The 27,230-nt window shown below is 43.4% G+C and overlaps 1 protein-coding gene across 1 annotated transcript; it reads right to left on the reverse strand.

Annotated features, from left to right (window-relative positions):
• Positions 1 to 27,060, reverse strand: TTC19 (tetratricopeptide repeat domain 19). Its single transcript, XM_044921377.1, has 8 exons — positions 26,986 to 27,060; positions 25,040 to 25,150; positions 24,524 to 24,562; positions 23,746 to 23,802; positions 23,367 to 23,428; positions 21,032 to 21,126; positions 1,738 to 1,892; positions 1 to 284 (listed from the first exon to the last, which is right to left on the reverse strand). The coding sequence occupies exons 2-8, from the start codon at positions 25,139 to 25,141 to the stop codon at positions 63 to 65; spliced, it is 732 nt and encodes a 243-aa protein (XP_044777312.1). The 5' UTR covers positions 25,142 to 25,150; positions 26,986 to 27,060; the 3' UTR covers positions 1 to 62.
• Between the last annotated feature and the right edge of the window lie 170 nt (positions 27,061 to 27,230).

Here is a 27,230-nt window from a genome sequence, read left to right on the forward strand (position 1 = left end):
GCTGCTTCGTTCCGGAGCTTCCTGCCTGCTCCTTGCCCTCCCTAAAATCTTCTCACAGATCCCTACCTGCAGGGACCCCCTTCCCTCAAGCCGGGGCAGTCCGGCTTCCGGGGCGCCCTACCTCGGTGCATCAGGATGGCGGCGAGGTTACTGAGCAGCATGTGCAGCTCGGGGTGCTCGATCTGCCGGGCCAGGTCGGACGCCCTCTGCACGTAAACGCAGGCCTCGTCGAAGCGGCCCTGCGCGTCCAGGGTGGTCGCCAGGTCACTCATCAGCACAATGGTCTGTACGCAAGAGAAACCAGGGCCAGTTTAAAAAAAAAAACCAAACACAACAGCTATACAGACTGAACAATCTGGAGTTTGGTGAACTGAATATATGCTTAAGATTTCATGGTTCCTAGCATTCCACAGGTGAAGGGCATCAGCCTTTAACAAGCCCCGGACGTTTATCATTCACACTGTACAGCACACAGCATCCGTTCAACTCGGGAAAATGATACAAATCTAGAAACTTGGGAACAGGATGAATATCACCTATTAATCGAATGACCAAATTAGAAGCACACGCACACAAATAAAACAGCAAGAAGCAGCTGTAACGATCTCATTTAAGGTTCAGCAATCCTGAGAAGCCAGCCTCCAGCGCCTTCTTAGGATGTCATTCCTATGGGTAACTCTAAGACTCATCGAGAAGAAATATGTAGATTATCGGTTTTAGGGAGATTCCCTTTAAGGGTTTGGAATCTTAAAACTCTTAAATCAGCATTTTAAAATTCTGACACTAAGAACGGCAGACCCACCTCATCCCCTGAAGTCACAGCTTCAAGCCTCAGTTCTAGCTCTTGTGATGTGAATTCCAGATTTGTCTTCTTACTCCTCAGTGACTAAATCCCTTTCCTGAGGATAATTCATAGCCCAGTACCTTGCCCCGCCCTTCGACCCCAGCCTTGGGACATGTTCAGTCTGGTTAAAATTTCTGTGTCCTACGCTGGGGATACCAAGCATCTCAGAGAAAAGCAATCCAGTTCCCACTCCTAAAAATTTAATGTGATAGAGGAGAAACACAAAGATTTCAGTTCAACACGTTTTCTGCTGTAATAGAGAGTTCTGCACAGTGTGGTTAAATTCTCTGTCAGTGGTTTTGACTTTTCAGTGCAGTCCCTCTCTCCCTCCCCTCCCCACTTCCCCTGGCACTTTACCTGTGGGGCGAGGGAGGCAAGAACCTTTACGTATACCCTGTTCCTCCTAAGATTCTTACTGAGATTCAGGATTCCAAAACGCTGTGGCCGTGTACCCGGAGGGCTGAGAAGCACCCGGTGCCTGGTGAGACCTCCTGTTCGGAAAGGCTGCTCTGCAGTGTAAACCAGTATGCACGCAGAATGCTCTGGACAGACCCAGTAACTGATGCGAGGTCTCAAACCCTTTCTTTTTTTAATTTTTGTTTGTTTGTTTTGAAAGTCATCTCTACCTACGCCCAATGTGGGACTCAAAACTCTCGATCTCAAGATCAAGAGCCGCACGCTGTACTGAGCCTGCAGGCGGCCCTCCGAGTCTTTCTGAAGCACGTAGCTGGGGGTGGGAGAGCGGCGGGGGGAAGAGGAAGGGGCCGGAGCACGCGGACGGGAAACAGCTAGGACCATCCGCTGAGCATCTGTCCCCAGGGAGTGTGGCATCTCACACCCGGAAATTCTGAAAGCTTTGTCTTATAGCTCCTCTCTCTGCTCTCCTCCCTTACCTGTGGGTGTCTTTCTCCTAGCATTTCTTCAGAAATCTGCAAAGCTTTTTCGTACATCCTCTGTGCCTGTGACGGCTGCTTGGAGAACAGAAGGTAGCGAGCATAGGTGTCTAAGCACATGCCAAGGAGGAGGTGGGTGCTGGCTTTCTCTTCCACTAAGAAGGAAAGAAGAGCAGTGCTGGCATATAATATAAGCACAACAGAGAAAGTGAGGCAGAGAACCGGCCAAGCTTCTGCAACCTCTTGCTTGTTACCAAGGCCCACACGTATTTTCACAGTCCAAGGACCCACGGAATGTGTCCTGTCATTAAGAAGTACCTCTGACCTTCCACTCTGTCACACAAAGGCGACAATGCAGGTGGATTAACATCTGAACTGTTCCCCGACCCAATTTCAGTGTGTGCGGTGGGGGAGGGGGGCGTGCCCACACCAGAAGCCATTCTCAGACACCAGCAGGGTGTGTGCGAATTCACAGATCGCATCCGATGCCCCAGGCTGAGGGTCAGTCCTACCGGACACCGCCCCCCGCCCCTCCATCAGACACCAGTCACATGCCCCGGGCTTCTGACAGCAGCCAGCGACACACTGCAGCTTCCAGTGCGACCCCCTCCGACTGAGGATGCCAACTGCAAGTCCAGGTTCTGACAACGGGCTACACACCTAAGCTTCCCGGGCCTCCCTCCTTCCGTTACATTAATTTGCTAGATCAGCTCACAGAACTCAGAACATTTTACTTCCTGGGTTACTGTTTATTACAAAAGGATATAAGTCAGGAACAGCCAGATGGAAGAGACGCATAGCACAAGGTATGTGGGAAGGGGCACGAAGCTTCTCTGCTCTCTCCGAGAGCACCAACTGTCCCAGCACCTCCACGTGTTCATCAACCAGAATCTCTGAGCTCTGCCCGGGTTTTTATGGAGGCTCCATTACATAGTGGCCATTGGCGACTGATTAATCCTACGGCCCCTAGGCCCCTCCCCCACCCCCCCAAGGTCGGGGTAGGACTGAATGGTCAACCCTCTAATTACAGGGCCGGATCTCTGGACAACTAACCCTCCTTAGGAGATGGCCCAGAATCTCCTAATTAACATAACAAAAGACACCTTAATCACTCCCAACACAAGAAATTCCACGGGTTTGGGGAGCTCTGAGCCAGGAACTGGACAAAGACCAAGTATAGATGAGAACTACATTTTGGTCATCTGAATGACCATATCTTAAAATTACAATATTGCAATATCCAATTAAATGACAAACTTTTCCTCACATTTTTCTTTTAAAGATTTTATTTTTTTAAAATAACCTCTACACCCAACGTGGGGGCCTGAACTCACAAGCCTGAGATCAGGAGTTGCACGCTCTTAGCGACTGAGCCAGCCAGGCGCCCCACTTTTCCCCACATTTTAAGTAAGACCTTGAGCATCAAGGTATGGAGCATTATTTTTAGGTCAAAACTGTTATTTAGTAGAAATAGGTAAAGATAAATTCCAAGAATGAGTTAACAACAAAGAAAGTACAGGGCAAATGAAAGAGTTTTCAGGTACAAAAAAGGCAATGCTTGGTAAGAAATCAGAAAACGCCCAGAATCCTGAACTAGAAAGTCACAAGCCAATTGAAAGAACAGTTAATCCATTTTTTGAAGCAGAAGAAGAAAGGCTGCAATGATACAGCAGCTCTGGGAAAATTACAGGATTGACGACACAATGTCCGAAAAGGAACAAACTTCGAACACCTCACGCCACACGAACGAGCACACAGACCTCGAGCGCAGACGCGCGTAGCAAGGCACACGGAGACCCAGGAGAGCGGGGACAAGCGACGCAGGCAGGGGGAGGACCTGGACTGCAGGGCAACTCTGCAAGCAAACCTTGACCCACCCGACCCATGATGTTCAGTTGGGTTTACCAGCAAATTCACATGGAACACCATTCCTGCCCTATCCTCAAAGTTTCAGAAAACGTACAAAAGGCAGACAGAATTGAAAGACGACTATGGAACCAAATAACAGGATGACCGATGATTGAAGAGAGAGTTTAAAAATAGGCCAATGCACTTGGGGTGGACGAAGGCAGCTGTTGACAGGTTATCAGAGGCTAAAAAAAACTTTTTTTTTTTTTTTAAGATTTTTATTTATTTATTTGACAGAGAGAGCCACAGCGAGAGAGGGAACACAAGCAGGGGGAGTGGGAGAGGGAGAAGCAGGCTCTCCACCGAGCAGGGAGCCCGATGCGGGACTCGATCCCAGGACCCCGGGACCATGACCTGAGCCGAAGGCAGACGCTTAATGACTGAGCCACCCAGGTGCTCTGGGATAGTTTTAAATAGATCGCCTTACAAATATACTTCCAAAAAACATCAGGAAAGTTATTTGCATAAATATTAAAAGTATATACAAACACATGGATAAATACAGAAAAGCAAAGAGAGGATGGCACCAACTACCGTGTAAAGATCCCATATTTCTCTGCCAGGAGGAAACACTGAAACCAAATATCTAACCATGAGCAAAAGCTTATATGATCAAGGGGCAGTTTAAAATTAACTGTACTGCAAGATAATCTAACAAAAAAAGGCCGCTGAAAATGAGAGGAATGAGACAAATCTCTATGTTCTCTTCAAGTACAAACAAAAGTCCAGAAGATAAGTAATTTATAACAATCAGAAGACTTTGAACTAAAACACACGTTCTTCGATGACATTTAAAGACAAACCTGTTTGCCATACCCCCAAAATATCACCAAACAATGTATAATTATTCCAATTCTGGAAATTCTATGCTTCCAAAATGACTGCGAACTCCTATTTCTGGGATTTCTATTTATTCTCTTTAAATATTTCTATGTTTGTAAAAAGTCCTTTTTATATTTTACAATTAGAAAGTATGATAAAGTGACAGGTAATTCCAGTAGAAAATCATCACTACTGTTATCAGCAATGGAACTTAACCACAATGGAAAAAAAAGGTAGTAAATTTTAGAAATAATTAAAAGGTATGATTTTTAGCTGTAATATTTTTTCACTGTTAAGAAAAATGCATTTCAAATTTGTATCGCACTCTATAATATGAAAAATGAAAATAATTTTGGAGAATCTACTTCTCTAAAAAACAAGACTAAGGAAGAAATAAAAAGGCTCCATAATAAAACCTTTACCATACCGCCAAATTAAGAGAAAACTTCACAGCTTTAATAAAGTACCAAAAGAGTTCCTTTTCTAAGCAGTAACATTTAAAATACAGTTTCTTGAAATATTACTAAAAAACTGCTAGAAATTAGACAAGAACAAATCAGATAGCCCATAACAGCTGAGAAATACACAGGGATTGCTCAGACAGAGCCTCTCCCAAAGATTATCTGAATCTGAGAAGGAGATCATATTTATTTCTTCAAACTTATATAAGTAATTCTTTTTCACATATTATTTCTAACCAGAGAAAAAGAGAAGCTACCTCAAATCTGTCCATGAAACAAAATACAGCACAGAAATTTTTACTCAAAATATTAGCAAATGGCATTGTCAAATGCACTAGGGAAATGACCACACGAGAACGGAGCAGTGTATTTAATGTATCAATATTATCAAATGCAGACTTACATAAACGCAGACTAAAAAGGAATGTGATAAGATACTGCTTCTAAACGGAGTGGTTCCAGTAATGATGACTGATCAATTCTATCCTTTTACATGCACAACTGAGCTCCGGAGAGAAGGAAATCCCAAGGGCCAAACAATAGGAGTAAGCTAAAAACCCAGAGCAGAAAGCGTGGGACTTGACACCACAAAGCCCAGTTTTGTGAGGGTGGCCTGAGTGTCTCTGTACCCCGGAACTGAGTTCTTCCAACTTCTGTCAATCAGAGAATCAGATCTGAAGCCCCTTGCATAAAACCAGAATGACCGTCGTAGGCATCGTGTGCCCCCTCCCCAGACCCTGCCCTCACCGGGGAGGGGACCACGAGGAACTTGCATGGGCCAGCCTGGGATCCAGATGGGAAAAGGACAACCATGGAAATCTCTAATCACAGCCTGAGCTGCATGGAGCTCGATGTCTACATTTAAGCATTCATTTCGGCTTGGACCTGAGTGCCTGGAATAAAACATTCCCGGAGTCTCATCTTCCAGCTAAAACCCTGCTGCAGATGAATTTATCATCCAAACGTAGTTAAGCATGGAAATTCACAATAAATGAGAATCAGCAGACAATAAAAAAGGAGGCTCACCCCCAAGAATTTTAGATAATTGACTAATCCAAGACTATAAACGAAGTAGGTTTTGAATAATTACTTAGATGGCCGGTATGATCCACCTCAGAGCATTGCGTGTGTTCTTCCTTTGCCTAGAATTTTCTCTAGAGACTGCCGCTTGGCTTATCCCCTCCCATTCTTTTTTTTAATTTTTTTTTTTTAAGATTTTATTTATTTGCGAGAGAGAGAATGAGAGACAGAGAGCATGAGAGGGAGGAGGGTCAGAGGGAGAAGCAGACTCCCTGCTGAGCAGGGAGCCCGAGGCGGGACTCGATCCCGGGACTCCAGGATCATGACCTGAGCCGAAGGCAGTCGCTTAACCAACTGAGCCACCCAGGCGCCCCGTTATCCCCTCCCATTCTTCAGGTTTCTTACCAACGAGGCCCTCCCTGACCCCTCTATATGACAGCGTACAGCCCCACACATTCCCTGCACACACAGTCCCTCAGACACATGTCTCCGTAGCGCTTAATCATCTTTGGATATACTATCACTGGCTGGATAGTGTTTATCATGAGTTTTTCCTCCACCAGAAACTGAGCTCCATGAAGCAGCAACTTCCTCATATTTACAGCTGTCTCTCCATGCCTAGTAACATGTACGGTACAGGACAGGCATTCAAAAAATATTTCTTGGGAGGACTGATTGAATGGATGAACAAACAAAAAGAAGAAAATAGAAAGGTACTGCACTAAAGATGGAAAAGAAAGAATTAAACCAAGAATTAATTTTAATTATAGAATTCAACAACACTGGTGCTCCATGAATCTATGAAAACTCAAAACACAGATGTTATCACAGATCAGTGAGAAACAGATGACTAATAAAATAGTCCTGAGCTATAACCCTGTCCGTGAAGGAGGAAAAATTCTATCACTACTTCACATCATATTAAAAATTCTAGGTAAACATCAAAAACTAATGATGTAATGTATGGTGATTAACATAATAATAATTAAAAAAATTCTAGGTAAAGACTAAATGTAAAAAAGCCTATAGTTAGAAGAGACTATCTTTCTGACCTTAGAAGAAAGAAGTATTTTATTCAACAAGACACAAAAGGCACAAACTATAAAGGAAAATATCAAAAGACTCTATTACATTCAAATTTTAATCTCTGTATGTGAAATGCCCTCAAGTGAAAAGACAAGTAACAAAGAGATATGTAACCTACAAAATATTTTGATCAAATACATAAAGAACTCCTAGAAATCATTAAGAAAAAGACAACCCTTCAGAAGAAAATAAGCAAAGGATATAAAGAGACAATTTTCAGAGCAGGAAATCCGCATGGTCAATAAATGTATGAAAAGATGTTCTGTATCTCACTAGCAATCAGAAAAAACATTGAAGCCCCAATGAAATTCCATTTCACACCCACCAGATCATCAAAAAATAAAGTCCAGGGCGCCTGGGTGGCTCAGTTGGTTAAGCGACTGCCTTCGGCTCAGGTCATGATCCTGGAGTCCCGGGATCGAGTCCCGCATCGGGCTCCCTGCTCAGCAGGGAGTCTGCTTCTCCCTCTGACCCTCCTCCCTCTCGTGCTCTCTGTCTCTCATTCTCTCTCTCACAAATAAATAAATAAAATCTTTAAAATAAATAAATAAATAAAGTCCAACAACAACAAAGATACAGAGCAACAACACAAACACACTGCTAGTGAAAATGTTAACTGGTAAAACCACACTGATAAGCAACTTGGTAATACCTCGGGCACGCACCCCGCCAATTCCACGCTTAGGTACATTCCCTGGGGAGTAGCTTGCGCACGCGTGCGTGTGTGTGTGTGTGTGTACAGAGACACGGGTCCAAGAAGGTTCAAGGAGCTATTATTTTCCATAGTAAAACAGGAGGAACCTTCATGTCCGTCTACAGGAGACCCGTAGGCCATTCATCCAGTAGGATCCTAGACCGCAGTTGCAGGGAATGGAGCAATGAGGGCCACCCAAGCCTGTATCACTCTTTACCCCTCACCTCCTACCACAGTGAGCCAATTAGAGGGAGTCACTCCCTCTAGACAAATGCAACCCCGCAGACATGTGGTTTGGCAAGGAGACAGGACTTTGTGACAGGAAAACTGACGCTTTAAGTAACAACACGGATAAATCTCAGTAAGATAATGTTGCATGAAAAACTGCAGAAACAAATGTATAATATGACACCATTAATATAAAGTTTTAAAACATACTAGGGTGCCTGGTGGCTCAGTTGGTGAGGCATCTGCCTTCAGCTCGGATCATGATCCCCGGGTCCTGGGATCGAGCCCCGCATCGGGCTCCCTGCTCAGCGGGGAGTCGGCTTCTCCCTCTCCCTCTGCCCCCACCACGCTTGTGCGTGCTCTAATAAATAAAATCTTTAAAAAAAAAAAAAAAAGGTTAAAAACATACTAGCCCCATTGTATATTGTTTACTGATATATACAAGTGTAATAAACAGACCTAGGAATGATAAAGATCAAAAACAAATTAAAAAAAAAAAACAAAAACAAAACCACCAAATTCAGAATAGTATTTATACTGAGTGGGAGTACACCAGGGCTTAAACTTAGAAAAAAGAACTCTGAAGCACAGATGGTAAATACTTAGATTTGACAAAGCTGAGGGGAAGGTACACAGGTATCTGTTAAAGTGGCTACACTTCATTTTTGCTTGAAATCTTTAAAAAAAAAAACTCAGAAGGCACAGAACTAACTTTTCTGAATGGTAAGACAGCAGTATGGATTATACACTAGAGAAATTCCCAAAATATAGACAAGGAAACTGAGGGATAGGATAAATACAGGATAGGGGAGAGAGGTGGGTATTCAGGTAACGGACATGCCTGAGTAGAAGACCACACCTAATTCATAAAGATGTATTCGGAAGCTCACGAGAACTGCATCTTAGAAAAGAGACTAAGCCCCCAACCTCATGCTGACAAGACTTCCAACTCCTACAAAGCAACCCAGCACGAGAAAACAGGCTATCTCCAACAGAAGGCAAATAAGCTGGCTGCAAAATTCTCTGCAATAAATCCCAGCAAGTCTAAAATTCCAGGTCGTAGAGAAAAAACAAGTAGGAAAAGCAGAAGAACGTTTCATTGTACTCATCTCATTTTACAGAAGCAACTGAAAACCCTATGGATGCCTTCTCTCCAAACTGTAAGTGGAAGTTTAGTGAGGAAAAAGTCCCTGTAAGAGGGAACTGAGAGGGACGCCTGGGTGGCTCAGTCAGTTAAGCATCTGCCTTCGGCTCAGGTCATGATCCCAGGGTGGTGGGATCGAGCCCCGCGCTGGGCTCCCTGCTCCGCGGGGAGTCTGCTTCTCCCTCTGCCTGCCGCTCCCCCTGCTTGTGCTCTCTCTCTGACAAAGAAAATCTTAAAAAAAAAGGGGGGGGGGGTTGGACTCAGAACAAAAAAAATTAACAAAAATGGGAAGCACTTTTAAAAAATATTTATTTGAGAGAGCAAGGGCACTTAAAAATCAACAAGAAGAGTGCATGAGCAGCGGGGAGGGGCAGAGGGAGAGGGAGAAGCTGACTCCCCACTGAGCAGGGAGCCCAACGCGGGACTCGATCCCAGGATCCTGAGATCCTGACCTAAGCTGAAGGCAGACGCTTAACCAACTGCGCCACCGAGGTGCCCTAGAAAGCAAAGTTTTTTTAAATGCAAAAAATTAGACCAAATATCGTTCTCAATACTAATTTTAAATAGGCTTTGAGATTTTGTACAACAAAACAATGATATTCAGATTAGGTTTAATAAGAATCCAAACATAGACTTCTACAAAAGACACACTGAGAACAAAATGACTTAAGAAAAGTTTAACAGTAAGATACAGTCAATGTAAAACTAAAATTTGTGACCAACACATTAAGTAGGAAAAAAAATCATTTTTCTAATGAAGGGACAACTCACAATGAGGATATATATCTAGGACTGTTTAAACAGCATATAAACATGTCTGAAGAAAAAAAATCACAAAGCCAAATTATCTTGTCTAGAATTAGACAAAATCAGCCAGGATATAGGACTTGAACAATACTTTAAACCAACTAGAGCTATCCAACATATATAGAACATTCTACCCAACAACAAAAGAATACACATTCTTCTCAAATGTACATGCAACAGTCTCCAGGACAAACCATATACTATACCATAAAACAAGTCTCAATAAATTTAAAAAGACGAAATCAGGGCACCTGGGTGGCTTAGTCAGTTGGACGTCTGCCTTCGGCTCAGGTCATGATCCCGGGACCCTGGGATCCACCCTGCATCGGGCTCCCTGATCATCGGGGAGCCTGCTTCTCCCTCTCCCTCTGCCCACCCCCTCTCCTGTGCTCAGGCTTTCAAATAAATTAAAAAATCTTCAAAAATAAATAAAAAATAAAAGGCCTGAAATCATATAAAGCATGTTTTCTGATCACAGTGGGATGAACTTAAAAATCAACAACAGAAGGAAATATTGGTAATTCATAATTATGTGAAAATTCATGAACACACTCCAATATATCCCAAGGATCAAAGAAGAGATCACAAGAAAAATTAGAAAATACTTTGAGACAAATGAAAATGAAAATGCAACATACCAAAATTTATAGGATGCAGCTAAAGCAGTGGAGGGAAATTTATAGTTGTAAATGCCCCCATCTGAAAAGAAAGATTTGAACCATCAACCTGATCGTCCACCTAAGAAACCAGAAAAGGAGCAAAACAAACCCAAACCGAGCAGGAGAGAAAAACCAAGGAGAAACAACAGTCAGGAAGGTCCTACATAAATTGAGAGTGGTAAACACAACATGATCAAGCCAAGGCATTTAATAAATTAATGAAGGCATCACATTCCAGCAAAGTCTTACAGAGTACTTAGTGAGTGCTAGTCACTATCCTGGAGCGTTTAACTCCCCCAGACAACTCTACCAAGTAGACATAGGTTCTACTCTTATTCCTGTTTTATGGATGAGGAAACCAAGCAGAGAGAAGTGATGTAACTTCTCTGCAGTCACACTGTGAAGAAATGGAAGACCCAGAACTCAAAGTCAGGCTCCGGACTTCAAACATTCATGACACCAGATATGCGACCAAAAATAGTTCCACTTTCCGTAAGTGCTCTGATTATTTAAAATACGAAAATGAATGAAACTTTCAGCACAAGGAAAGGAGAAAGGAGCCAATGGGGGAAAAAAAATCTCTTGAAGAGAGATTTTAAATCCATGAAATTAGGAAAGAAATATGATCTCATAACAGAATGCTGTCAGTTATGCTTTAAAAACACAATTCCATAGTTTCTTCTAGGAAAATACAGATCTCCAAACATCTGTCACCCATGCATTCACTTATTCAAGATATTTCTATTTTTTTGATTTTTTTAAAGTAGGCTCCACACCTAACGTGGGACTTGAACCCTCAACCCCAAGATCAAAAATCGCATGCCCTGCCGACCGAGCCAGCCAGGCACCCTAATCAAGATACTTACTAACACCGTGTTCTTGGTACTGTCCTACATACTGAAATCAAATCAAGAAAGTGGAAGAAATTTAAATATATGAGTATTGATCAAGGAAAGAAGAAAAAAAATTGCCAGAGAATCACCTCTAAAGGAGATCTGGCCCATATGGTTTTCCAACTCTCCCTCTCCTTGGGGGCCTCCCTCTTCCCTGAGACACAACAATATTGAAATCAGGCCAATTAATAATCCTATCACGGCTCCTAAGTGTTCAAGTGAAAGGAAGAGTCACATGTCTCTCATTTTAAATCAAAAGCTATAAATAATTGGGCATCTCAGAAGCTGAGACAGGCTGAGGGTGAGGCCTCTTGTACCAAAGAGTCAGCCAAGTTGTGAATGCAAAGCAAAAGTTCTAGAAGGAAAGGAAAAGTGCTATTCCACTGAACACACGAATGATAAAGTCAAACAGCCTTATTGCTGATGTGGAGAAAGGTTTAGTGGTCTGGACAGAAGGTCAAATCAAACCAGCCCCAACATTCCCTTCAGCCAAAGCCTAACGCAGAGCAAGGCCCTAACTCCCTTCAATTCTGTGAAGGCTGAGAGGTGAAGAAGCTGCAGAAGAAGAGTCTGAAACTAGCAGAGGTTGGTTCAGGAGGATTGAGGAAAGAAGCCATCTCCATAACGCAAATGTGCAGGGTGAAGCAGCAAGTGCTGATGTAGAAGCTACAGAAAGTTCTCCAGAAGATTCTAGATCTTCATTAAGATAATAAATACGCTACACTAAACAACTGTATATACTACATATAACAGATTTTCAGCGCAGATGAACCAGCTTTCTATTGGACGAAGATGCCATCCAGGACTTTGATAGCTGCAGAGGAGAAGTCAATGCCTGGTTTCAAAGCTTCAAAGGACAGGCTGACTCTCTTGCTAGGGGGCTAATGAAGCTGGTGATTTTATGTTGAAGCCAATGCTCACTGACCACTCCCAAAATCCTAGGGCCCTTAAGAATTATGTTAAATCTACTCTGCCTGTGCTCTATCAATGGAATATCAAAGCCGGATGACAGCACACCTGTTTACAACATAATTTATTGGATATTTTATGTCTACCGTTGAGACCTACTGCTCAGAAAAAAAGATTCCTTTCAAAATATTACTGCTCGTTGACAATGCACCTGGTCATCCAAGAGCTCCGATGGAGATGGACGGTGAGATTTATGTCGTGTTCAGTCCTGCTAACACAACATCCACTCTGCAGCCTGTGGATCAAGGAGTCATTTCAACTTTCGAGTCTTTTTACTTAAGAAGTACATTTCACAAGGCTCTAGCTGCCTGACTGATTGCTCTGATGGGTCTGGGCAAAGTAAACTGAAAACCTTCTGGAAAGGATTCACCATTCTGGATGCCATTAAGAACATTCATCATTCATGGGGAGAGGTCAGAAGAGGTCAGAGGAGGAGGTTGATTCCAACCCTATGGATGACTTTGAGGGGTTCCAGACTTCAGTGGAGGAAGTCACTGAAGATGTGGTGGAAACAGCAAGAGAACCAGAAGCATAAGTGGACCCCGAGGGGCACATGGGTGGTGTAGTCGGTTAAGGCCTCTGACTCTTGATTTCCGCTCAGGTGGTGATCTCAGGATCATGAGATCCTGACTCAGTCAGGAGTCTGCTTGAGATGCTCTTCCTTTGCCCCTCCCCCCATGTGCGTGCTCTGTCTCTAATAAATAATTTTATTTTTTATTTTTTTAAGATTTATTTATTTATTTATTTATTTGAGACAGAGAGAATGAGAGGGAGGAGGGTCAGAGGGAGAAGCAGGCTCCCCGCCGAGCAGGGAGCCCGATGCGGGACTCGATCCCGGGACTCCAGGATCATGACCTGAGCCGAAGGCAGTCGCTTAACGAACTGAGCCACCCAAACGCCCTAAATAAATATTTTTTAAAAATCTTATAGGGCGCTTGGGTGGTTCATTCGGTTAAGCGTCAGCCTTCTGCTCAGGTCATGATCCCGGGGTCCTGGGATTGAGCCCCACGTTGGGCTCCCTGCTCAGTGGGGAGTCTGCTTCCCCCTCTCCCTCTGACCTTCCCCCGTGTTCGTGCTCTCTCTCAAATAAATAAAAAAATCTTTTAAATAAATAAAATCTTATTTAAAAGAAAAAAGTAGAGCCTGAACATGGGACTGAATGGCTGCAATCTCATGATACAACCTGAATGGACGAGGAGCTGCTTCTCATGGATGAGCAAAGGAAGTGGTTTCTGAAGATGGAATCTATTCCTGGTAAAGACGTTGTGAGGATTGTTGAAATGACAACAAAGGATTTAGAATTATCACATGAACCTAGCTGATAAAGCAGCAGCAGGGTTTGAGAGGATGGACTCTTAATTTCAAAAGAAGTTCCACTGGGGCCAAAATGCTATCACACAGCATCTTGTGCTACAGAGAAATCGTCTGTCAAAGGAAGAGTCAATCAATGCAGCCAACTTCACTGCTGCCTTATCTTAAGAAATTGCCACCGTCACCCCAGCCTTCAGCGACCACCCACCCTGATCGGTCAGCAGCCGTGAACACTGAGGCAAGACCCTCCACCAACAAAAAGATGATGACTTCCTGAAAATTCAGATGATGGGTAAGAGTTTCTAGCAATAAAGTATTTTTCAATTAGGGTACGTGCATTTTTTAACCATAATGCTACTACACACCGTAAACATCAGTTTTATCTGCACTAGGAAACAACCTCATCTGACCCACTGTATGACCACATGCCCTTCACTGCAGCCATCTGGAACCGAACCCGATACCACTGCGCATGTCTGGGTCGCAAAGCCAGTGTAGCGAGTGACTTTCCTAGCAGAGCTGCTGTCTGTTCCAGCATCCACTCTTCTGTCACAGGACTCAAGCAGAGTGGAATCCCGTCCTCTGTTAGGAATGGATCCCGGTCGATTTTAGAGAATCGGGCTACTCCGTCAGAGGACTGCGTCAGAAACGCCATGTAACCAAATTCCAGCCAATGAGGAGGAGGGATGAATCCACTTGGGAACTTGTAGCAAGGATTACCTTGATTCTAAGAGAAATGCCAAAGAAGTTTCCTTTTCCTCCGCACGTTGCCATTTCTGGATGAGATTCCTGGGACCTAATACCGTTACTTTTCAGCCACCAAGGGAGCATGTAGAGAAAGCCAAAGCACACAGAGAATGACAAGGGACGGAAAGAATCCCCCCTTCAGGATTTCAATGAGCTGTGGGTCAAGTAACTCAGCAGTCTGCCCCTTTCCACCGAAGTGCCAGTTACATGAGATAGTATGTGCCCTTACTGCTTAGTGTAATTTAATTGAGATTTTTTGCTATTTGCAGTGAAATGCTAACTTATCAGATGGCAATCTCCCCAGATTCATTTAATAACATAATGCAAATCTAGAAATTCAAAGCACTCTAGGGATTTGACAAAATGATGGAAAATTCAGGTAAAAACCGAGTGAAAATAAAACGGGAGAAAATTTTACACAAGAAGCACGTGTGAAATCTGTTTATATGTAACTCAAATGTATGCTACCATATAATTCAAAAAACGTATACCGTTGTAAGAGCCATCAGATGAATGAATTGAATGGAAAGCCCCAAAAGAAACGCAAGCGTATATAATTTAAATAAGCACGTTAACGCGGACAGATTATCATCTTTAAGAAAGCAGTTACAAACATCACACCAAGATTAACCGGAGATGTGTTACAAAGTTACGATAACACAGTTTAGAAACAAAGAAAAAAAAATTTAAAAGAAAGATGGCTGAATATTTATCTAATTTCAAAGTTGAAAAATACCTTTCTAAGCACTAAGCTCCAGAAGAGCAGGGACTTCTGCCTCACTTCCCTCTATTCGAATCCTAGAATACCTCGCATAGAATAGCTGTTCTAAATAATTCTAGATAGTTATTTAAAATTAATAAAAGCAAGGAAATACATATAAATGAATTCAGATCTAACTCCAAAAAGATTAAAGGCAAGTGCAAGTCATACTGTGTGATTCAGTTATGTAAATTTTTTTTTAAGATTGGTTTATTTATTTTAGGGAGTGCATGTGCGTGCGCAGCAGGGAAGGGGTTACAGGGAGAGGGAGACAGAATCTCCAGCAGACTCCCTGCTGAGCGTGGAGCCTGATGTGGAGCTCGATCCCAGGACCCTGAGATCATGACCTGAGCTGAAACCAAGAATCAGATGCTTAAATGACTGAGCCACCCAGGCTCCCCATTTATATAAATTTTAAAAAAGAAACCTGTACAAACTACCTAAGCTTCAGCAGACCAGTATCTCTGGGGTGGGAAGGGGAATGGGACTGGGGCAAGACACACAGAAGCGGCAAAGGTATTGTTAGTGTTGGGTCACTGCCTGTTCTCATTGTTCCTTAAGCTATACAAATGTCAGTTTCACACTTACTTTTAATTAAAACAAACAAAAAACCCCAAAACCCCAAACTTTATAGACATGAGTAAGGGAAAAGAAAAAACCTGACAGGACAGAGTTAATATTCTTACAGAACAGCACCAATAAATGATCATCCTCTTTGCTTATCAAAGAAATGCTAGTTAATGGATCCCTGCTATATCACCAATCTGGCAAAGGTTATAAAAATCAGTGAGTTTTGGGGAGAAGGGGCATACCGCCTTATCACAATAATGAAAACCAACAATGGTTAACCCTCAAGTAGCTACTCTGTACTAGGCACTGTTCTAAGTGCTTTATCGATATTAACTCATTCAATCTTCCTACCAGTCCTATGAGAGAGTATTACTCTTAGTCACACTCTGAGGATCAAAAGCACACAGGGATTACTTAATTCGACCAAAGTCACAAAACAAATAAATTCACAGAACCAGAAAATGTAAATTAATACAGTCCTTTCAAGGGCAATTTTGCGATATTCATCAATAACCTTAAAATGTGCTGCTTTTGACCTGGAATTTCAGTGCTGAGACACTATTTTAAAGAAACAGATCTGGACACCACCTGTCGTCACAGAAGACTTCACTTCCATGCAGATATACTGTTCCAGACTGAACACATGCATTTATCTCTACTCTCTGCCAAATCATCACTAAAATCAGAGTTAAAGGATAAAAAACATTTAAAGTTACAAGAAAAAAACAAAACAACAGAAGAATCAAGGGAGAGGACAAAGATCAAAAAAACTGTGGGAGATGACAAGCAGAGGACAAAAGGCAGTAAGTGACTAAGCCCATGACAGGAAGATGACTGGATGCTGCAGACAGCCGACAGGCTCCCCAGAGCCCCAGAGAAGCTTAGGAACTCAGAAGAGCAAGTACTACGGTTAACAGAAGAATCGGTCATACACATAAAAAACAAGCAACAAAAACACCTCTGACTTTAGAGGAAACAAAAAGTTGTACACAAAAGCAAACGCAATCACGTGATCATGTTACTTGGCTCGACAACTAACACTATTGATATACTTGCAATAATGCAGACACGACCAAAGCTGCACTGAATCTTTACTTTTCTCTAAGTTAATAGATTCTGAAAATAATAAGTCAAGAAATAATTTTGTTATTTAGAAATATGAAGGAAAATACCAGAAGAAATTGGTTAAGAGTCGAAAATGACTCCAGGAAGACATGTGGCAAAGAAATGCTATTTTTAAATTAATTCTTATAATATTCCTTGACTTCTTATACTATATAGGTAATACAAGAAAGTAGTTTAAAAAATAATTTGTTCCAAGAAATTATAGAATATTCAGAAAAACACAAATAAGACATAAATCCCCTATAAATCTACCAACCTGAGATAATCCCTGTCTATATTTTGGTATCATGCAGCCCTGCTCTACACCTATATTTAATCTACATATTCTAGAAAATTAGTCTCCTCTTAACTACACTGTTTAGTAATCTGCTGTTTTCACTTAAATTTTTATGGGCATTTCCTCAGTAAATACATATATATTTACAACATGAGGAACAAAATGAGTACCCTAGACCAAGTTTTTACGTGAGCTGAAGTAAACACTTTTGGGATAGAGTTAGTCATGTCAATTAAAAGCATATGAATTCAATAATGGATTTACTTTGTTTAAAATGGAATGGGGGGGTTGCCTGGATGGCACAGTTGGTTAAGTGACTGACTCTTGGTTTTGGTTCAGGTCGTGATCTCAGGGTCATGGGATCAGGCCCCACGTCCGGCTCCACGCTCCTCTTGGAGTCTGCGTGAGATTCTCTCTCTTCATCTGCCCCTTGCCCCTGCTCATGTGTGTGTGTACACACTCTCTCTCTCAAATAAATAAGTCTTAAAAAATAAAAATAAAACTGAGTGGGAATATATTTCTTTAGAAAAAATAAGGTTAAGGATAACATAATACATTTTCTATATCTATATCGTGTAACTAGTAAAACGTAAAAACAATGTTTATAATAGAAATTAGTTTGCTTTCTCCAACAAGAGTTCCTTCGCCTGGAAAAAATATTTTCACAACATATTACTAAATTAAAAAAAAAAAAGCATACACAGTATGATCCCTAATTTTTTTTTTTTTTTTAAGATTTTATTTATTTATTTGACAGAGAGAGACACAGCGAGAGCGGGAACACAAACAGGGGGAGTGGGAGAGGGAGAAGCAGGCTTCCCGCTGAGCAGGAAGCCCAATGTGGGGTTCGATCCCAGGACCCTGAGATCATGACCTGAGCCGAAGGCAGACGCTTAATGACTGAGCCACCCAGGTGCCCCCCTTATTTCTTAAAATGTAAACAGCATAGGGGGAAAACAAACCTGCAAAGACATACACCAAAATATCAACAGTAGCTCTTTCTTAGTACTATTATGGATGATCTTTATTATTTTCTTCCTAATGCTTTTCTAAATTTCCTTAATTGCACTGATATTGCTTTTGGAGTCAGAAACTTCTAAAAAACGATGCTATAAATGAAAGACTCTAGAGAGCAAGGGTGTGAACAGTTCAAACGTGACTAATTTGATAGCTAGACTTGTTTTTACATCTTTTGTCAATTCCCTCAACGCACTTCCATACCATCCTGAAACTCTCCTTGCTGCTGCCTGGTCTTCTGTTCTTACAGTCACCAGTTCCCGAGTCTCCACCGTGCACCAGGCACTGCTCTAGTACCAGTGATTCAGCAGGGAACAAAACAGATGAAATCTCTCCTTCTTTGACAGGGAAGACAGATACTAAAACACTCGGAACCAAAATACACTTTTAGTGGCCACACAAACATGAAGATACAACAGACACACACATGCTCCTACTTTCAAGTGTGAGGAAGAAAAAGTAAAGGACAGGTGGGAAGAGATCACTGTTTTAGTCAGGGCGGGCCTCCCGAGGAGGGAGCCCAGAACCGAATGAAGAGAGCTAGCCATGCAAAGATACGGGAGAACAGGTAGGTAGGGGGAGCAAGTGAAAAGGCCTTGAGATGGCCTCGAGCTTGTACAGAACAGCAGGGAAAAGACCAGTGTGGTCAAAGTGGAATGAGCAAGGGCGAGGGCACTGGGTGATGCAGAAGTAGGCAGGGGTCAAATCATGTAGGGCCTTACAGGTCCAAAGGGGTCCTGAAATTTATTCTAAAGGTGATGCAAAGGCACTGAGTTTTAAAAGACCACTCTGCCTGCTACATGGGTAACAGATTGTGTGAGGGAATGCAAGGAAGCAGGAAAACCTTTGCGGAGACTTTACAGGTGTTCAGGCAAGAAACAATAATGGCCTGGACCAAAGTAGTAGGGTGAGAGGATGAGACATGGTCTGACATGGATATACCTTGATGGGGAATCCAATATAACTTGATGACTTACCATCAGGAATGAGGAATCATAGGTGATTCGTAGGTTCTTGGCTAAAGCAACCGAGTGAATGGTGGTGCTATTTACTGACTGGGCTGACTGGTAGAGAAGCAAGTATGTAAGCGGCAGAAATCAAGAGACCTGGGGCACCTGGGTGGCTCAGTCAGTTAAGTGTCTGACTCTTGGTTTCGGCTCAGGTCATGATCTCAGTCAGGGTCGTGAGATCGAGCCCCGCATTGGGCTCCATGCTCAGCTTGGAGTCTGCTTGGGATTCTCTCTCTCCCTCTGCCCCTCCCCCCACACTCTCGCTCGCTCGCTCTCCAAAATAAATAAATAAAATCTTAAAAAAAAAAAAATTCAAGAGACCCATTTCAGACATATTAAGTGTGAAATGACCACTAGACATTCAGGTCAAGATGTCGAGCAGACAATTTTACCCAGTTCATGTCTGTAATCCATGTGTAAGTTGGGGATGAAGAGGTGTAACTGATATTTAAAGATATGGGACTAAATGCTATCTCCTAGGGTGTGAGCCCCAAAGTCTGCTAATTTTAGAGGTGGCTAAGGGGAAGGGGAGTGACCAGTGAGGTGTCCCAGAAGCCAAGTGAATAAAGTGTTTCCAGTACCAGGGTCAGAGCTGCTAGGAAGTAGAGCAGGTAAGATAAGGACTGAGAACTCGTGACCTTGATAAAGGGGGCTTCAGCAGAGTGCTGGAAGAGAAAAACCGGTTTACGTTCAAGAGAGAACTGGAAGAGGGGCACCTGGGTGGCACATCTGGTTAAGTGTCTGACTCTTGGTTTCAGCTCAGGGCATGATCTCAGGGTCATGAGATCAAGCCCTGTGGCAGGCTCTGCGCTCAGCACGGAGTCTACTTGAGACTCTCTCTCCCTCTCCCTCTGCCCCCCCCGCCCTGGCTCTCTCTCTCTAAAATAAATAAAAATAAATCCTAAAAAAAGAGAGAGAGAGAGAAGTGGAAGACAACAGATAACTCTTTCAAGTCATATGTATTGCTTTAGGGACAAGAGTTGACCACTGTTTCTCTAGCATCTTGCTAGCTCTCGGCACAGGTACATGTGAAGCAAGCATTACCAAATAAATGCTGAATCTAAAAATGCCCAGTATTTCAAACCATATTAAGAAACCTGAATGGTTGAGAGCTAGAGAGCATCCTGACCATCCCATTCTGTTCCTAACATCATTCTTTATGTTCTTCCCTCCATAAAGAGGATGAACTACAAAAACTTGAGTTTCCCCGGGGCACCTGGGTGGCTCAGTTGGTTAAGCATCTGCCTTCGGTCATGATCCCGGGGTCCTGGGATCGAGCCCCACATCGAGCTCCCTGCTCAGCAGAAATCTGCTTCTCCCTCTTCCTCTGCCCCTCCTTCCCGCTTGTGCTCTAACTCGCTCTCTCACTCTCAAATGAATAAATAAAAAAATTTTTAAAACAACCCTGAGTTTCTCTTCACCTTTTATAACTTGGTACATATCCAGGACGAAAAGGTAATTAAGTAGCATTGTGACTGGTAGCTGAACCAAGAGAAAAGAAAAAGGCCTTCCCTTTCTGCTCCCCAATTTTCCAGAGATTATACATAATAAAGTCAACAAATTATAAACATGTCACCAAACGGTTAAAAAAGCAAACAGTGGTCAAGTTATTCAAACAAAACATCTTATTCCAAACCTTCTGCTGAGATCTTAAAAACAGCCACTTAATTCCCCAAATGGGTAACTGGCCCTCCCCCAATTCAGGTACCTCGCCGTCTACTGCAGTGTTAAGAGTGAAGCTCTGAGGCAAAAAGGCAATGTCCAGAAAACAGTCAGGTTTCCCTACCTGACAAAATGTCTTCTGCTAATTCCTTTTGTCTTTCAATTTTTTCCTCTAGAGTTGAAATGCAGAATTCATAGCCAGCAAGAGCAAATTCCTGTCTGTAAAGCAAAGATCAGCAATCGGCTGTTCACCTTTTTACAAACTCCTCATTTATTCGCATTTTCCGGGCTTGGGTGTGAGCATTAGCAATACAGGGAGTGTACGACGGGAAGAGGAAATGCTGCTTAAAGTTTCTAAGGAGTCTCAATCTGCCATTTTGCAGAAGTTTTTAGTCACCCATGTAACCTAGCTTAAGACAAAAAAAGCTAAGAATGCTGCTATAATCTTAGTAAAGGACAGATCCAGTGGCTTCCACCATCTCCCAGCAACGGTTTCCAGTGAGTCAGTTTCTCCATTTGGGAAAGCCTTACACCCACTCAAAGCAATACTGATATGAACGGAGGCTCAGGCCACCTGCACTAAGGATGCTGACTACAGATCTCATGCAATTTCTGGAGAGGTTTACTAGCTTTGTTTATTAGCTTTCTGACCTGTTAGGTCTTCAGCAGGGAAGCTTCTTTTACATACATGGAATTCCTGGCTATGGCACTAGAAGGCACTGAGCCTGAATCTAGCCCGGAACCCTCAACCAACTGGAGAGGACCTGCAAACATCAGGCAGACGGACTCTGGAGAGAACAAGTGTCAACTGCTGGTTTCTAGAAAGACATGCATGGACACAGCAGAAATTCCTTCTCCATCCAGAAGCTCAGCCCTGGTTCTTGTCTTCCGTGGTGGCTCTGGTTTCTTAGCAGAAATGGCACTACCAAGCTCGCCCCTTCTCCTCTAGTGCTTTGCCGGGGAGAAGAGATGACCCCACTGCTGTACTCTGTTCCCAGAACAGAAGCTTCTCCAGACCAAACTTTGGCAGGAGGGACCCTATCCAGCTGGGACTTGGAGCAGGGGGAGGCTGCCCACTTGATGTTTCTAGTCAGAGCAAAATGTCTAGAAACAATTCCCTTGCTAATATTAGCCTTCCTAAGCCCCAAGTCTAGTTATATATATTCTGGTCTCATGTTTCTCTTAATAAAACTACACGAAAAAACTACTTTTGACAAGCGTACAGAGTAACTAACAGGCTAATTATCAGGGGCTACTACTTTCACTTGTACGAGACCATGAATTCGTCTTACTCTCCACTGTGATTAGCTTCGGGCTTCTTTTTATCCCACTTCATAGCCCATCGGCCTCCAGTTCTGTTTGTGACTCCTCCAAGAGAGACTGATCCTAGCTGCAATGCTCCCCAGCACGGGCCAACCTCAAAGTGCCTCAAAAGACTTGAAATCAAAGGCCCGTAGAAGTTCCAGCCCATCTAGTGTCCAAGCAAATGCAGGGAGCGAGCAGGTTCTGTTGATAAGGAAGGAGCTGGGACCAGTGCCAGGGACCCTGGGCTCAATGAGCACTCGTTATAGCATTAGGTTTGATGTCATTCCAAACCTCTGGTACCCAGCAACTGCAGCAACTAAAAACCTAAGGAGAAGTTAGTCTTAGGTCCTCCCTTAAACGCACTCCAACATATATAACTCTCTAGGAGTTCTTTGCTTACATCCTAGGTGTTTCTTCTTTGAACTCCACCTAGAGAGAATGGAAGGCACGAGGCCTCACTTATCGGTGTTCCTGGGACCATTTGCACACATCGAATTATCTTCTAAAGCCTTTCCTGTGTAGCAGGAAGATTTTTCTTTACAAGATTTCAGACTCATCTAATACTTTTAAATTAACACCAATTTCCTATCTTACTTATCCAGAGCTCGCTCACTCCTCTACTCTGAGGTATTTCCCCTTCTTAAACCTCGCTACCTGATCACCTTTACATGCTTTAAAAACACTGCCTACTGGACTAGCCACTGAGACACTCCCATACCAACTCCTTCATCACTCAACTACGTATCTACCTTCCTGGTTTGATGCTTATATCCCAAAATGGTTCTTTTCAAGTATACTACCCCAATGGCTTTTACATTGCTCTCTCCTCTTCCAGGCAGAGCTAAACTAGTTCTAACTATAACTTCCCTTCCCAGTTTAAACAAGAACAGAAAAGCTGATTAGCTTCAGGGCAGCCAGAGGGATGAGGGCTGTCTGCCCCACTCAGCAGGCTACTGGAAACAGCGGGGCAAAACTAGAAGACTCAAGACCTCAAAGATGGGGTGCGGGGAACACTGTGAGTGAGACACCCAGTTTTTTTGAGACGCAGATGATTGGAAGCCAAATGAAAATTACATAACATCCTAGGGTTAAAGTTCTCTGCCCATAGCCCAACTCCCTGGCTGCCGCCACACCTGGATTCTGACTCTACTTACCTATTTTGAGCAGCATAGATACTGGCCAGTTTTAGGGAGATTTCAATTATTGCATTGTCTTCCTGTTGGGAAAAAGGAAATGAAGATAATTCACAACATGTTAAATTTCCTCATGGATTATTTCTGATCAACATCTAGAGAGACTTTGGTCTAAAAGCCATAGTCTTTACCCTTCTGGAGGGATTAGGCAATTGGATCCCTCAGCAACCATGCTTTTGCCCCAGTGGAAGACTGGTAGTTGTTATACAGGTCCGAGGAAAAAAAAATAATCCACCTTTTTTCGCCAAAGCACATGGTGGGGGCTGAGCGGAGTTTTCAGGAAGCAAAACTATTTTGAAAACTGCTCCAGCTAGGGCCCAATCCTAGGCAATGTCCTTACCTGTTGCATGCCCCCTCCAAGCAGGTAACTCATTGTTGCTTTAAAAAGTTTTTCTGCCTAAAAGCATAAGGAAAAGATTTTTCTTTTACTTGGGACCCTGGATTCTAAGTACTAGTCTGATGCATCATCCCCTTGTAAAACACAACACACACACCTATATACACAGAGCAAAATATCCTTCTGATGGGAAAACAGACAAAAATACCAGGACCCCACCTCTTCTGGGCACCTTAAAAACTACTCTGTAATGAGTAGAAACCAACTTCAACTAAACCTACTGTGGCAGAGACTGCAAACTATCCCCTAATTATTCACTCTCCTGTCCTTTTAGTTACAACATCTCCTCAGTTTTTAACAGATCAGCCTCCTTTGCACTTCGGTATGGTCATACGATGAGGTTTTGGCCAAGGGATGCAGGCAGAAGGAACGCGAACAATTTTTAAATTCTATTTTATAAGGAAGCTGCCTGCCTGCCCTTTCCCTCCTCTGCATCCTTCCTGGAGGCTGGGAGTGAGCTAGCTCACCAATGCAGACGAGAACACATCTTAGAAGGAACTCAGGCCTGTGGACCACTTCATGGAACAGAGGTATCTACCATTCTTCAGTGCATAGCTAACTCTGGAATAATGCATTAAAAGAAATACACCCTCTTGTTTGAGTCACTCTATTTTGGGGTCTCTTTGTTACAGCAGCTGAGCTGTACCCTTACTAATAAGAGTTCTCTGGAAGCTAGTCCTTCACAAATTCAAAATACCACGAAGTGGTTTTACTTACTTACATTTTCAAGTTGACCCCGTATAAATGCTAAGTTGGCCATCTGAAAGGAAATTACAAATTGTTTTTCAGTTTAGAGCACTGCATTCTACTTACTTCAAAACCCTTAAGCTAATGACCTTCTTTTACTTTTACCCTCTAAACTAAAAAAAAAAAAAAAAAATAGTTCAAAGAGAAAGGTATTTAATTTGCTAAAATCAAAGCACAGCAATAGTGTATGTAAATAGTTGCACAATTTTTGCTGATGACAAACCAAATCTAGATCCAATCATCACTGAGAAAACAAATACTAATGACATTTATTTTTGGTGTGAGATTTAGACTTCATATAAGTGAAGAGTAATAAAATGTTAGTACCCAAGGATAATAAAAATTGAAACCAAAAGAAAACGTAGTAAAAACAAAAACGAAAGAGCTTTACAACATCCTGAAAGTCAGGAGCATAAATCAGGAGAGCGAACAACCCTTCTCTTGCATCCACCCTTCATCATCAGTGGCTCAGATTGGTTAGAAGAGTTACCAAATCATAAGTGTAAGTGATGGCCTTCCTGTTATCACTCTGATAGGCAAGACGAAGAGCGTCATGTAAAATTAGCTCAGCCTCTTCTGGCTCATCTTTCATGATGCTCAACTGAAAAGAGAAAACAAAGAAAGGAATAGAGAGCGAAATGTAAAGAAAGCAGATGTATGTGCTACCAGACTGAAGGGATATGGCCATACATCCCAAAACACAGAAGACAGCTATCCATTCATTTGTCAAATATTTATTGAATTCCAACTATGCACCAGGCTTTATGTCTACAATGGTGACAGGGAGGTCAGCTTCCCTTGCAGCTATGTGCAGCCACATGGCAAAGTTCTGGCCAACAGATGCAGACACCAGGAATGTAAGCAATTTTTGCATCCTATTTTATAAGGAAGCTGCTTGCCCTACATCCTCTTCTTCCCTTCCTACAGGCTGGAAATAACCCTGTAGGACAAATAAGCTTAAAAACAGCTGATATAAACTATTGAAGAAAAGTAACGGGAAGGAACAATAAGCGGTCCCCTCTAAATGGGAATCAGAGAAGCCTTCCCGAGGAAGTGACAGTTAAACTGAGGTAGGAAGGATGAGAAAGAGTCAACCAGGAATTATGGGGAATAATGACCCAGAGAGTAGGGGATGAACAGAGGCCCTATAGGCCGAAGAGAACAGTCTTCAAGAACCATTCAAGAAATGAAAGGAAACACATGTGAAGGGGAGACGGCGAGCCAGAGGATTACTGCTAAATGGGTGGGCAAGGCAGGGTGGTGTAGGTTATGTAGGGTCTTGCAGGCCATGGTAAGGAGTTTGGATTTTATAATGAATATAGTGGGAAGTCACTCAAAGTTTTTAGGCAAAGAGAATACAATCTAATTTACATTTTTTAACTCAAATATTCTTTTAAGATTTACTTATTTTGAGAGAGAGAGAGAGAGTGTGCATGAGGGGGGTCCTCAAGCAGACTCCCCATCAAGCAGGGAGCCGGAAGTGGGGCTCAAACTCACAATCCTGAGATCATGACCTGAGCTGAAATCAAGTCGGAGGCTTAACCAACTGAGCCACCCAGGCGCCCCCCCAATTTACATTAAAAAAAAAAAATGAATTCAGGCTGCTGCATGAAGAGTGGGGCAACAGGGCAGGCAAGACTACCGACGGCAGGCTGTGGCAAAGTGGCCAGGAGGACAGCAGAGGACAAAGAAAAGGGCAGATTTCAGAAACACTTTGGATTTGCTGGCAACAGGGGCTGTTGCTGGGCTGGAAGTGTACTGAGAGGCAGTGGTAAGGTACCCTCAGGTTTTAAGAATGACTAGGTTGCCAGGCTGAAAAACTGGGTGGACAGTAGCAAAGAGAAGATGGTGGAGGAACGTGCTGGGAGGCCTCTGCGATCAACAGTCAGGTCTGAGGGGCAGGTGAGGCCTCAGAGTGGGGAGGGCATGTTAGTAGCACAACGCAGCACGAGAATATAAATCTGGATGTCGTGAGCCCCGAGGCGGTAGCGAGCCCAATGGCAGGGACGAGATAACCTGAGGAGGACAAAACAGAAAAGACTGTGCAGAAAAGGAAGACTTTAGAAAGAACAGAACCAACACTCAAGTGCATTTTCTGGACGCTCCATACGTGCCCAATTCTCGATGCCAGCCCCTTCGGCTTGGCTGGCTCCCTGATAAAAACAACTACATTTCCGCTGATTTTGCTTGGATAAAAGAGCGATGCCCGTGGTGCCACCTCCATCTGCACTGGGGACTGCAGCGGTTTGACTGCAGGCTCCGGAGTCTGACAAGCCTGGACGGATGCCAACACCGCCCCCCCCACCCCCCACCATGACCCATCGAATTCCGGGCAATTCTACCCCCGGAGCCCCGGTCCAGTCTTCGGGAAACTGGAGCGAGCACTGCGCACCCCCGGGGCCAACGACCAGGCCTCGATCAAAAAGGCCGCCTCACCTTGGCTCGCTTCAGCAGCTGGATGATCTCGGCCTCGGCCTCGTCCGCCGCGCCCTCGGCAGCGGCCCCGCCCGCTCCCTGCCGCTCCTCCTCCTGCTCCTCTGCCGCAGCGGGCCTCGAGAACCAGGCGAGCGCTGCGGGAAGGGGCTCTGAGGTCACCGGGCCCGGCCTGCGCCCCGCTCCCCGCCCGGCCGGCCCCGCCCGGCCCGCGCCCCTCACCTGCCAGCAGCGGCAGCAGGCCCGGG

The sequence above is a fragment of the Neomonachus schauinslandi genome, chromosome 15 (assembly GCF_002201575.2).
Source record: "Neomonachus schauinslandi chromosome 15, ASM220157v2, whole genome shotgun sequence".
In the NCBI taxonomy this organism is placed as follows: domain Eukaryota; kingdom Metazoa; phylum Chordata; class Mammalia; order Carnivora; family Phocidae; genus Neomonachus; species Neomonachus schauinslandi.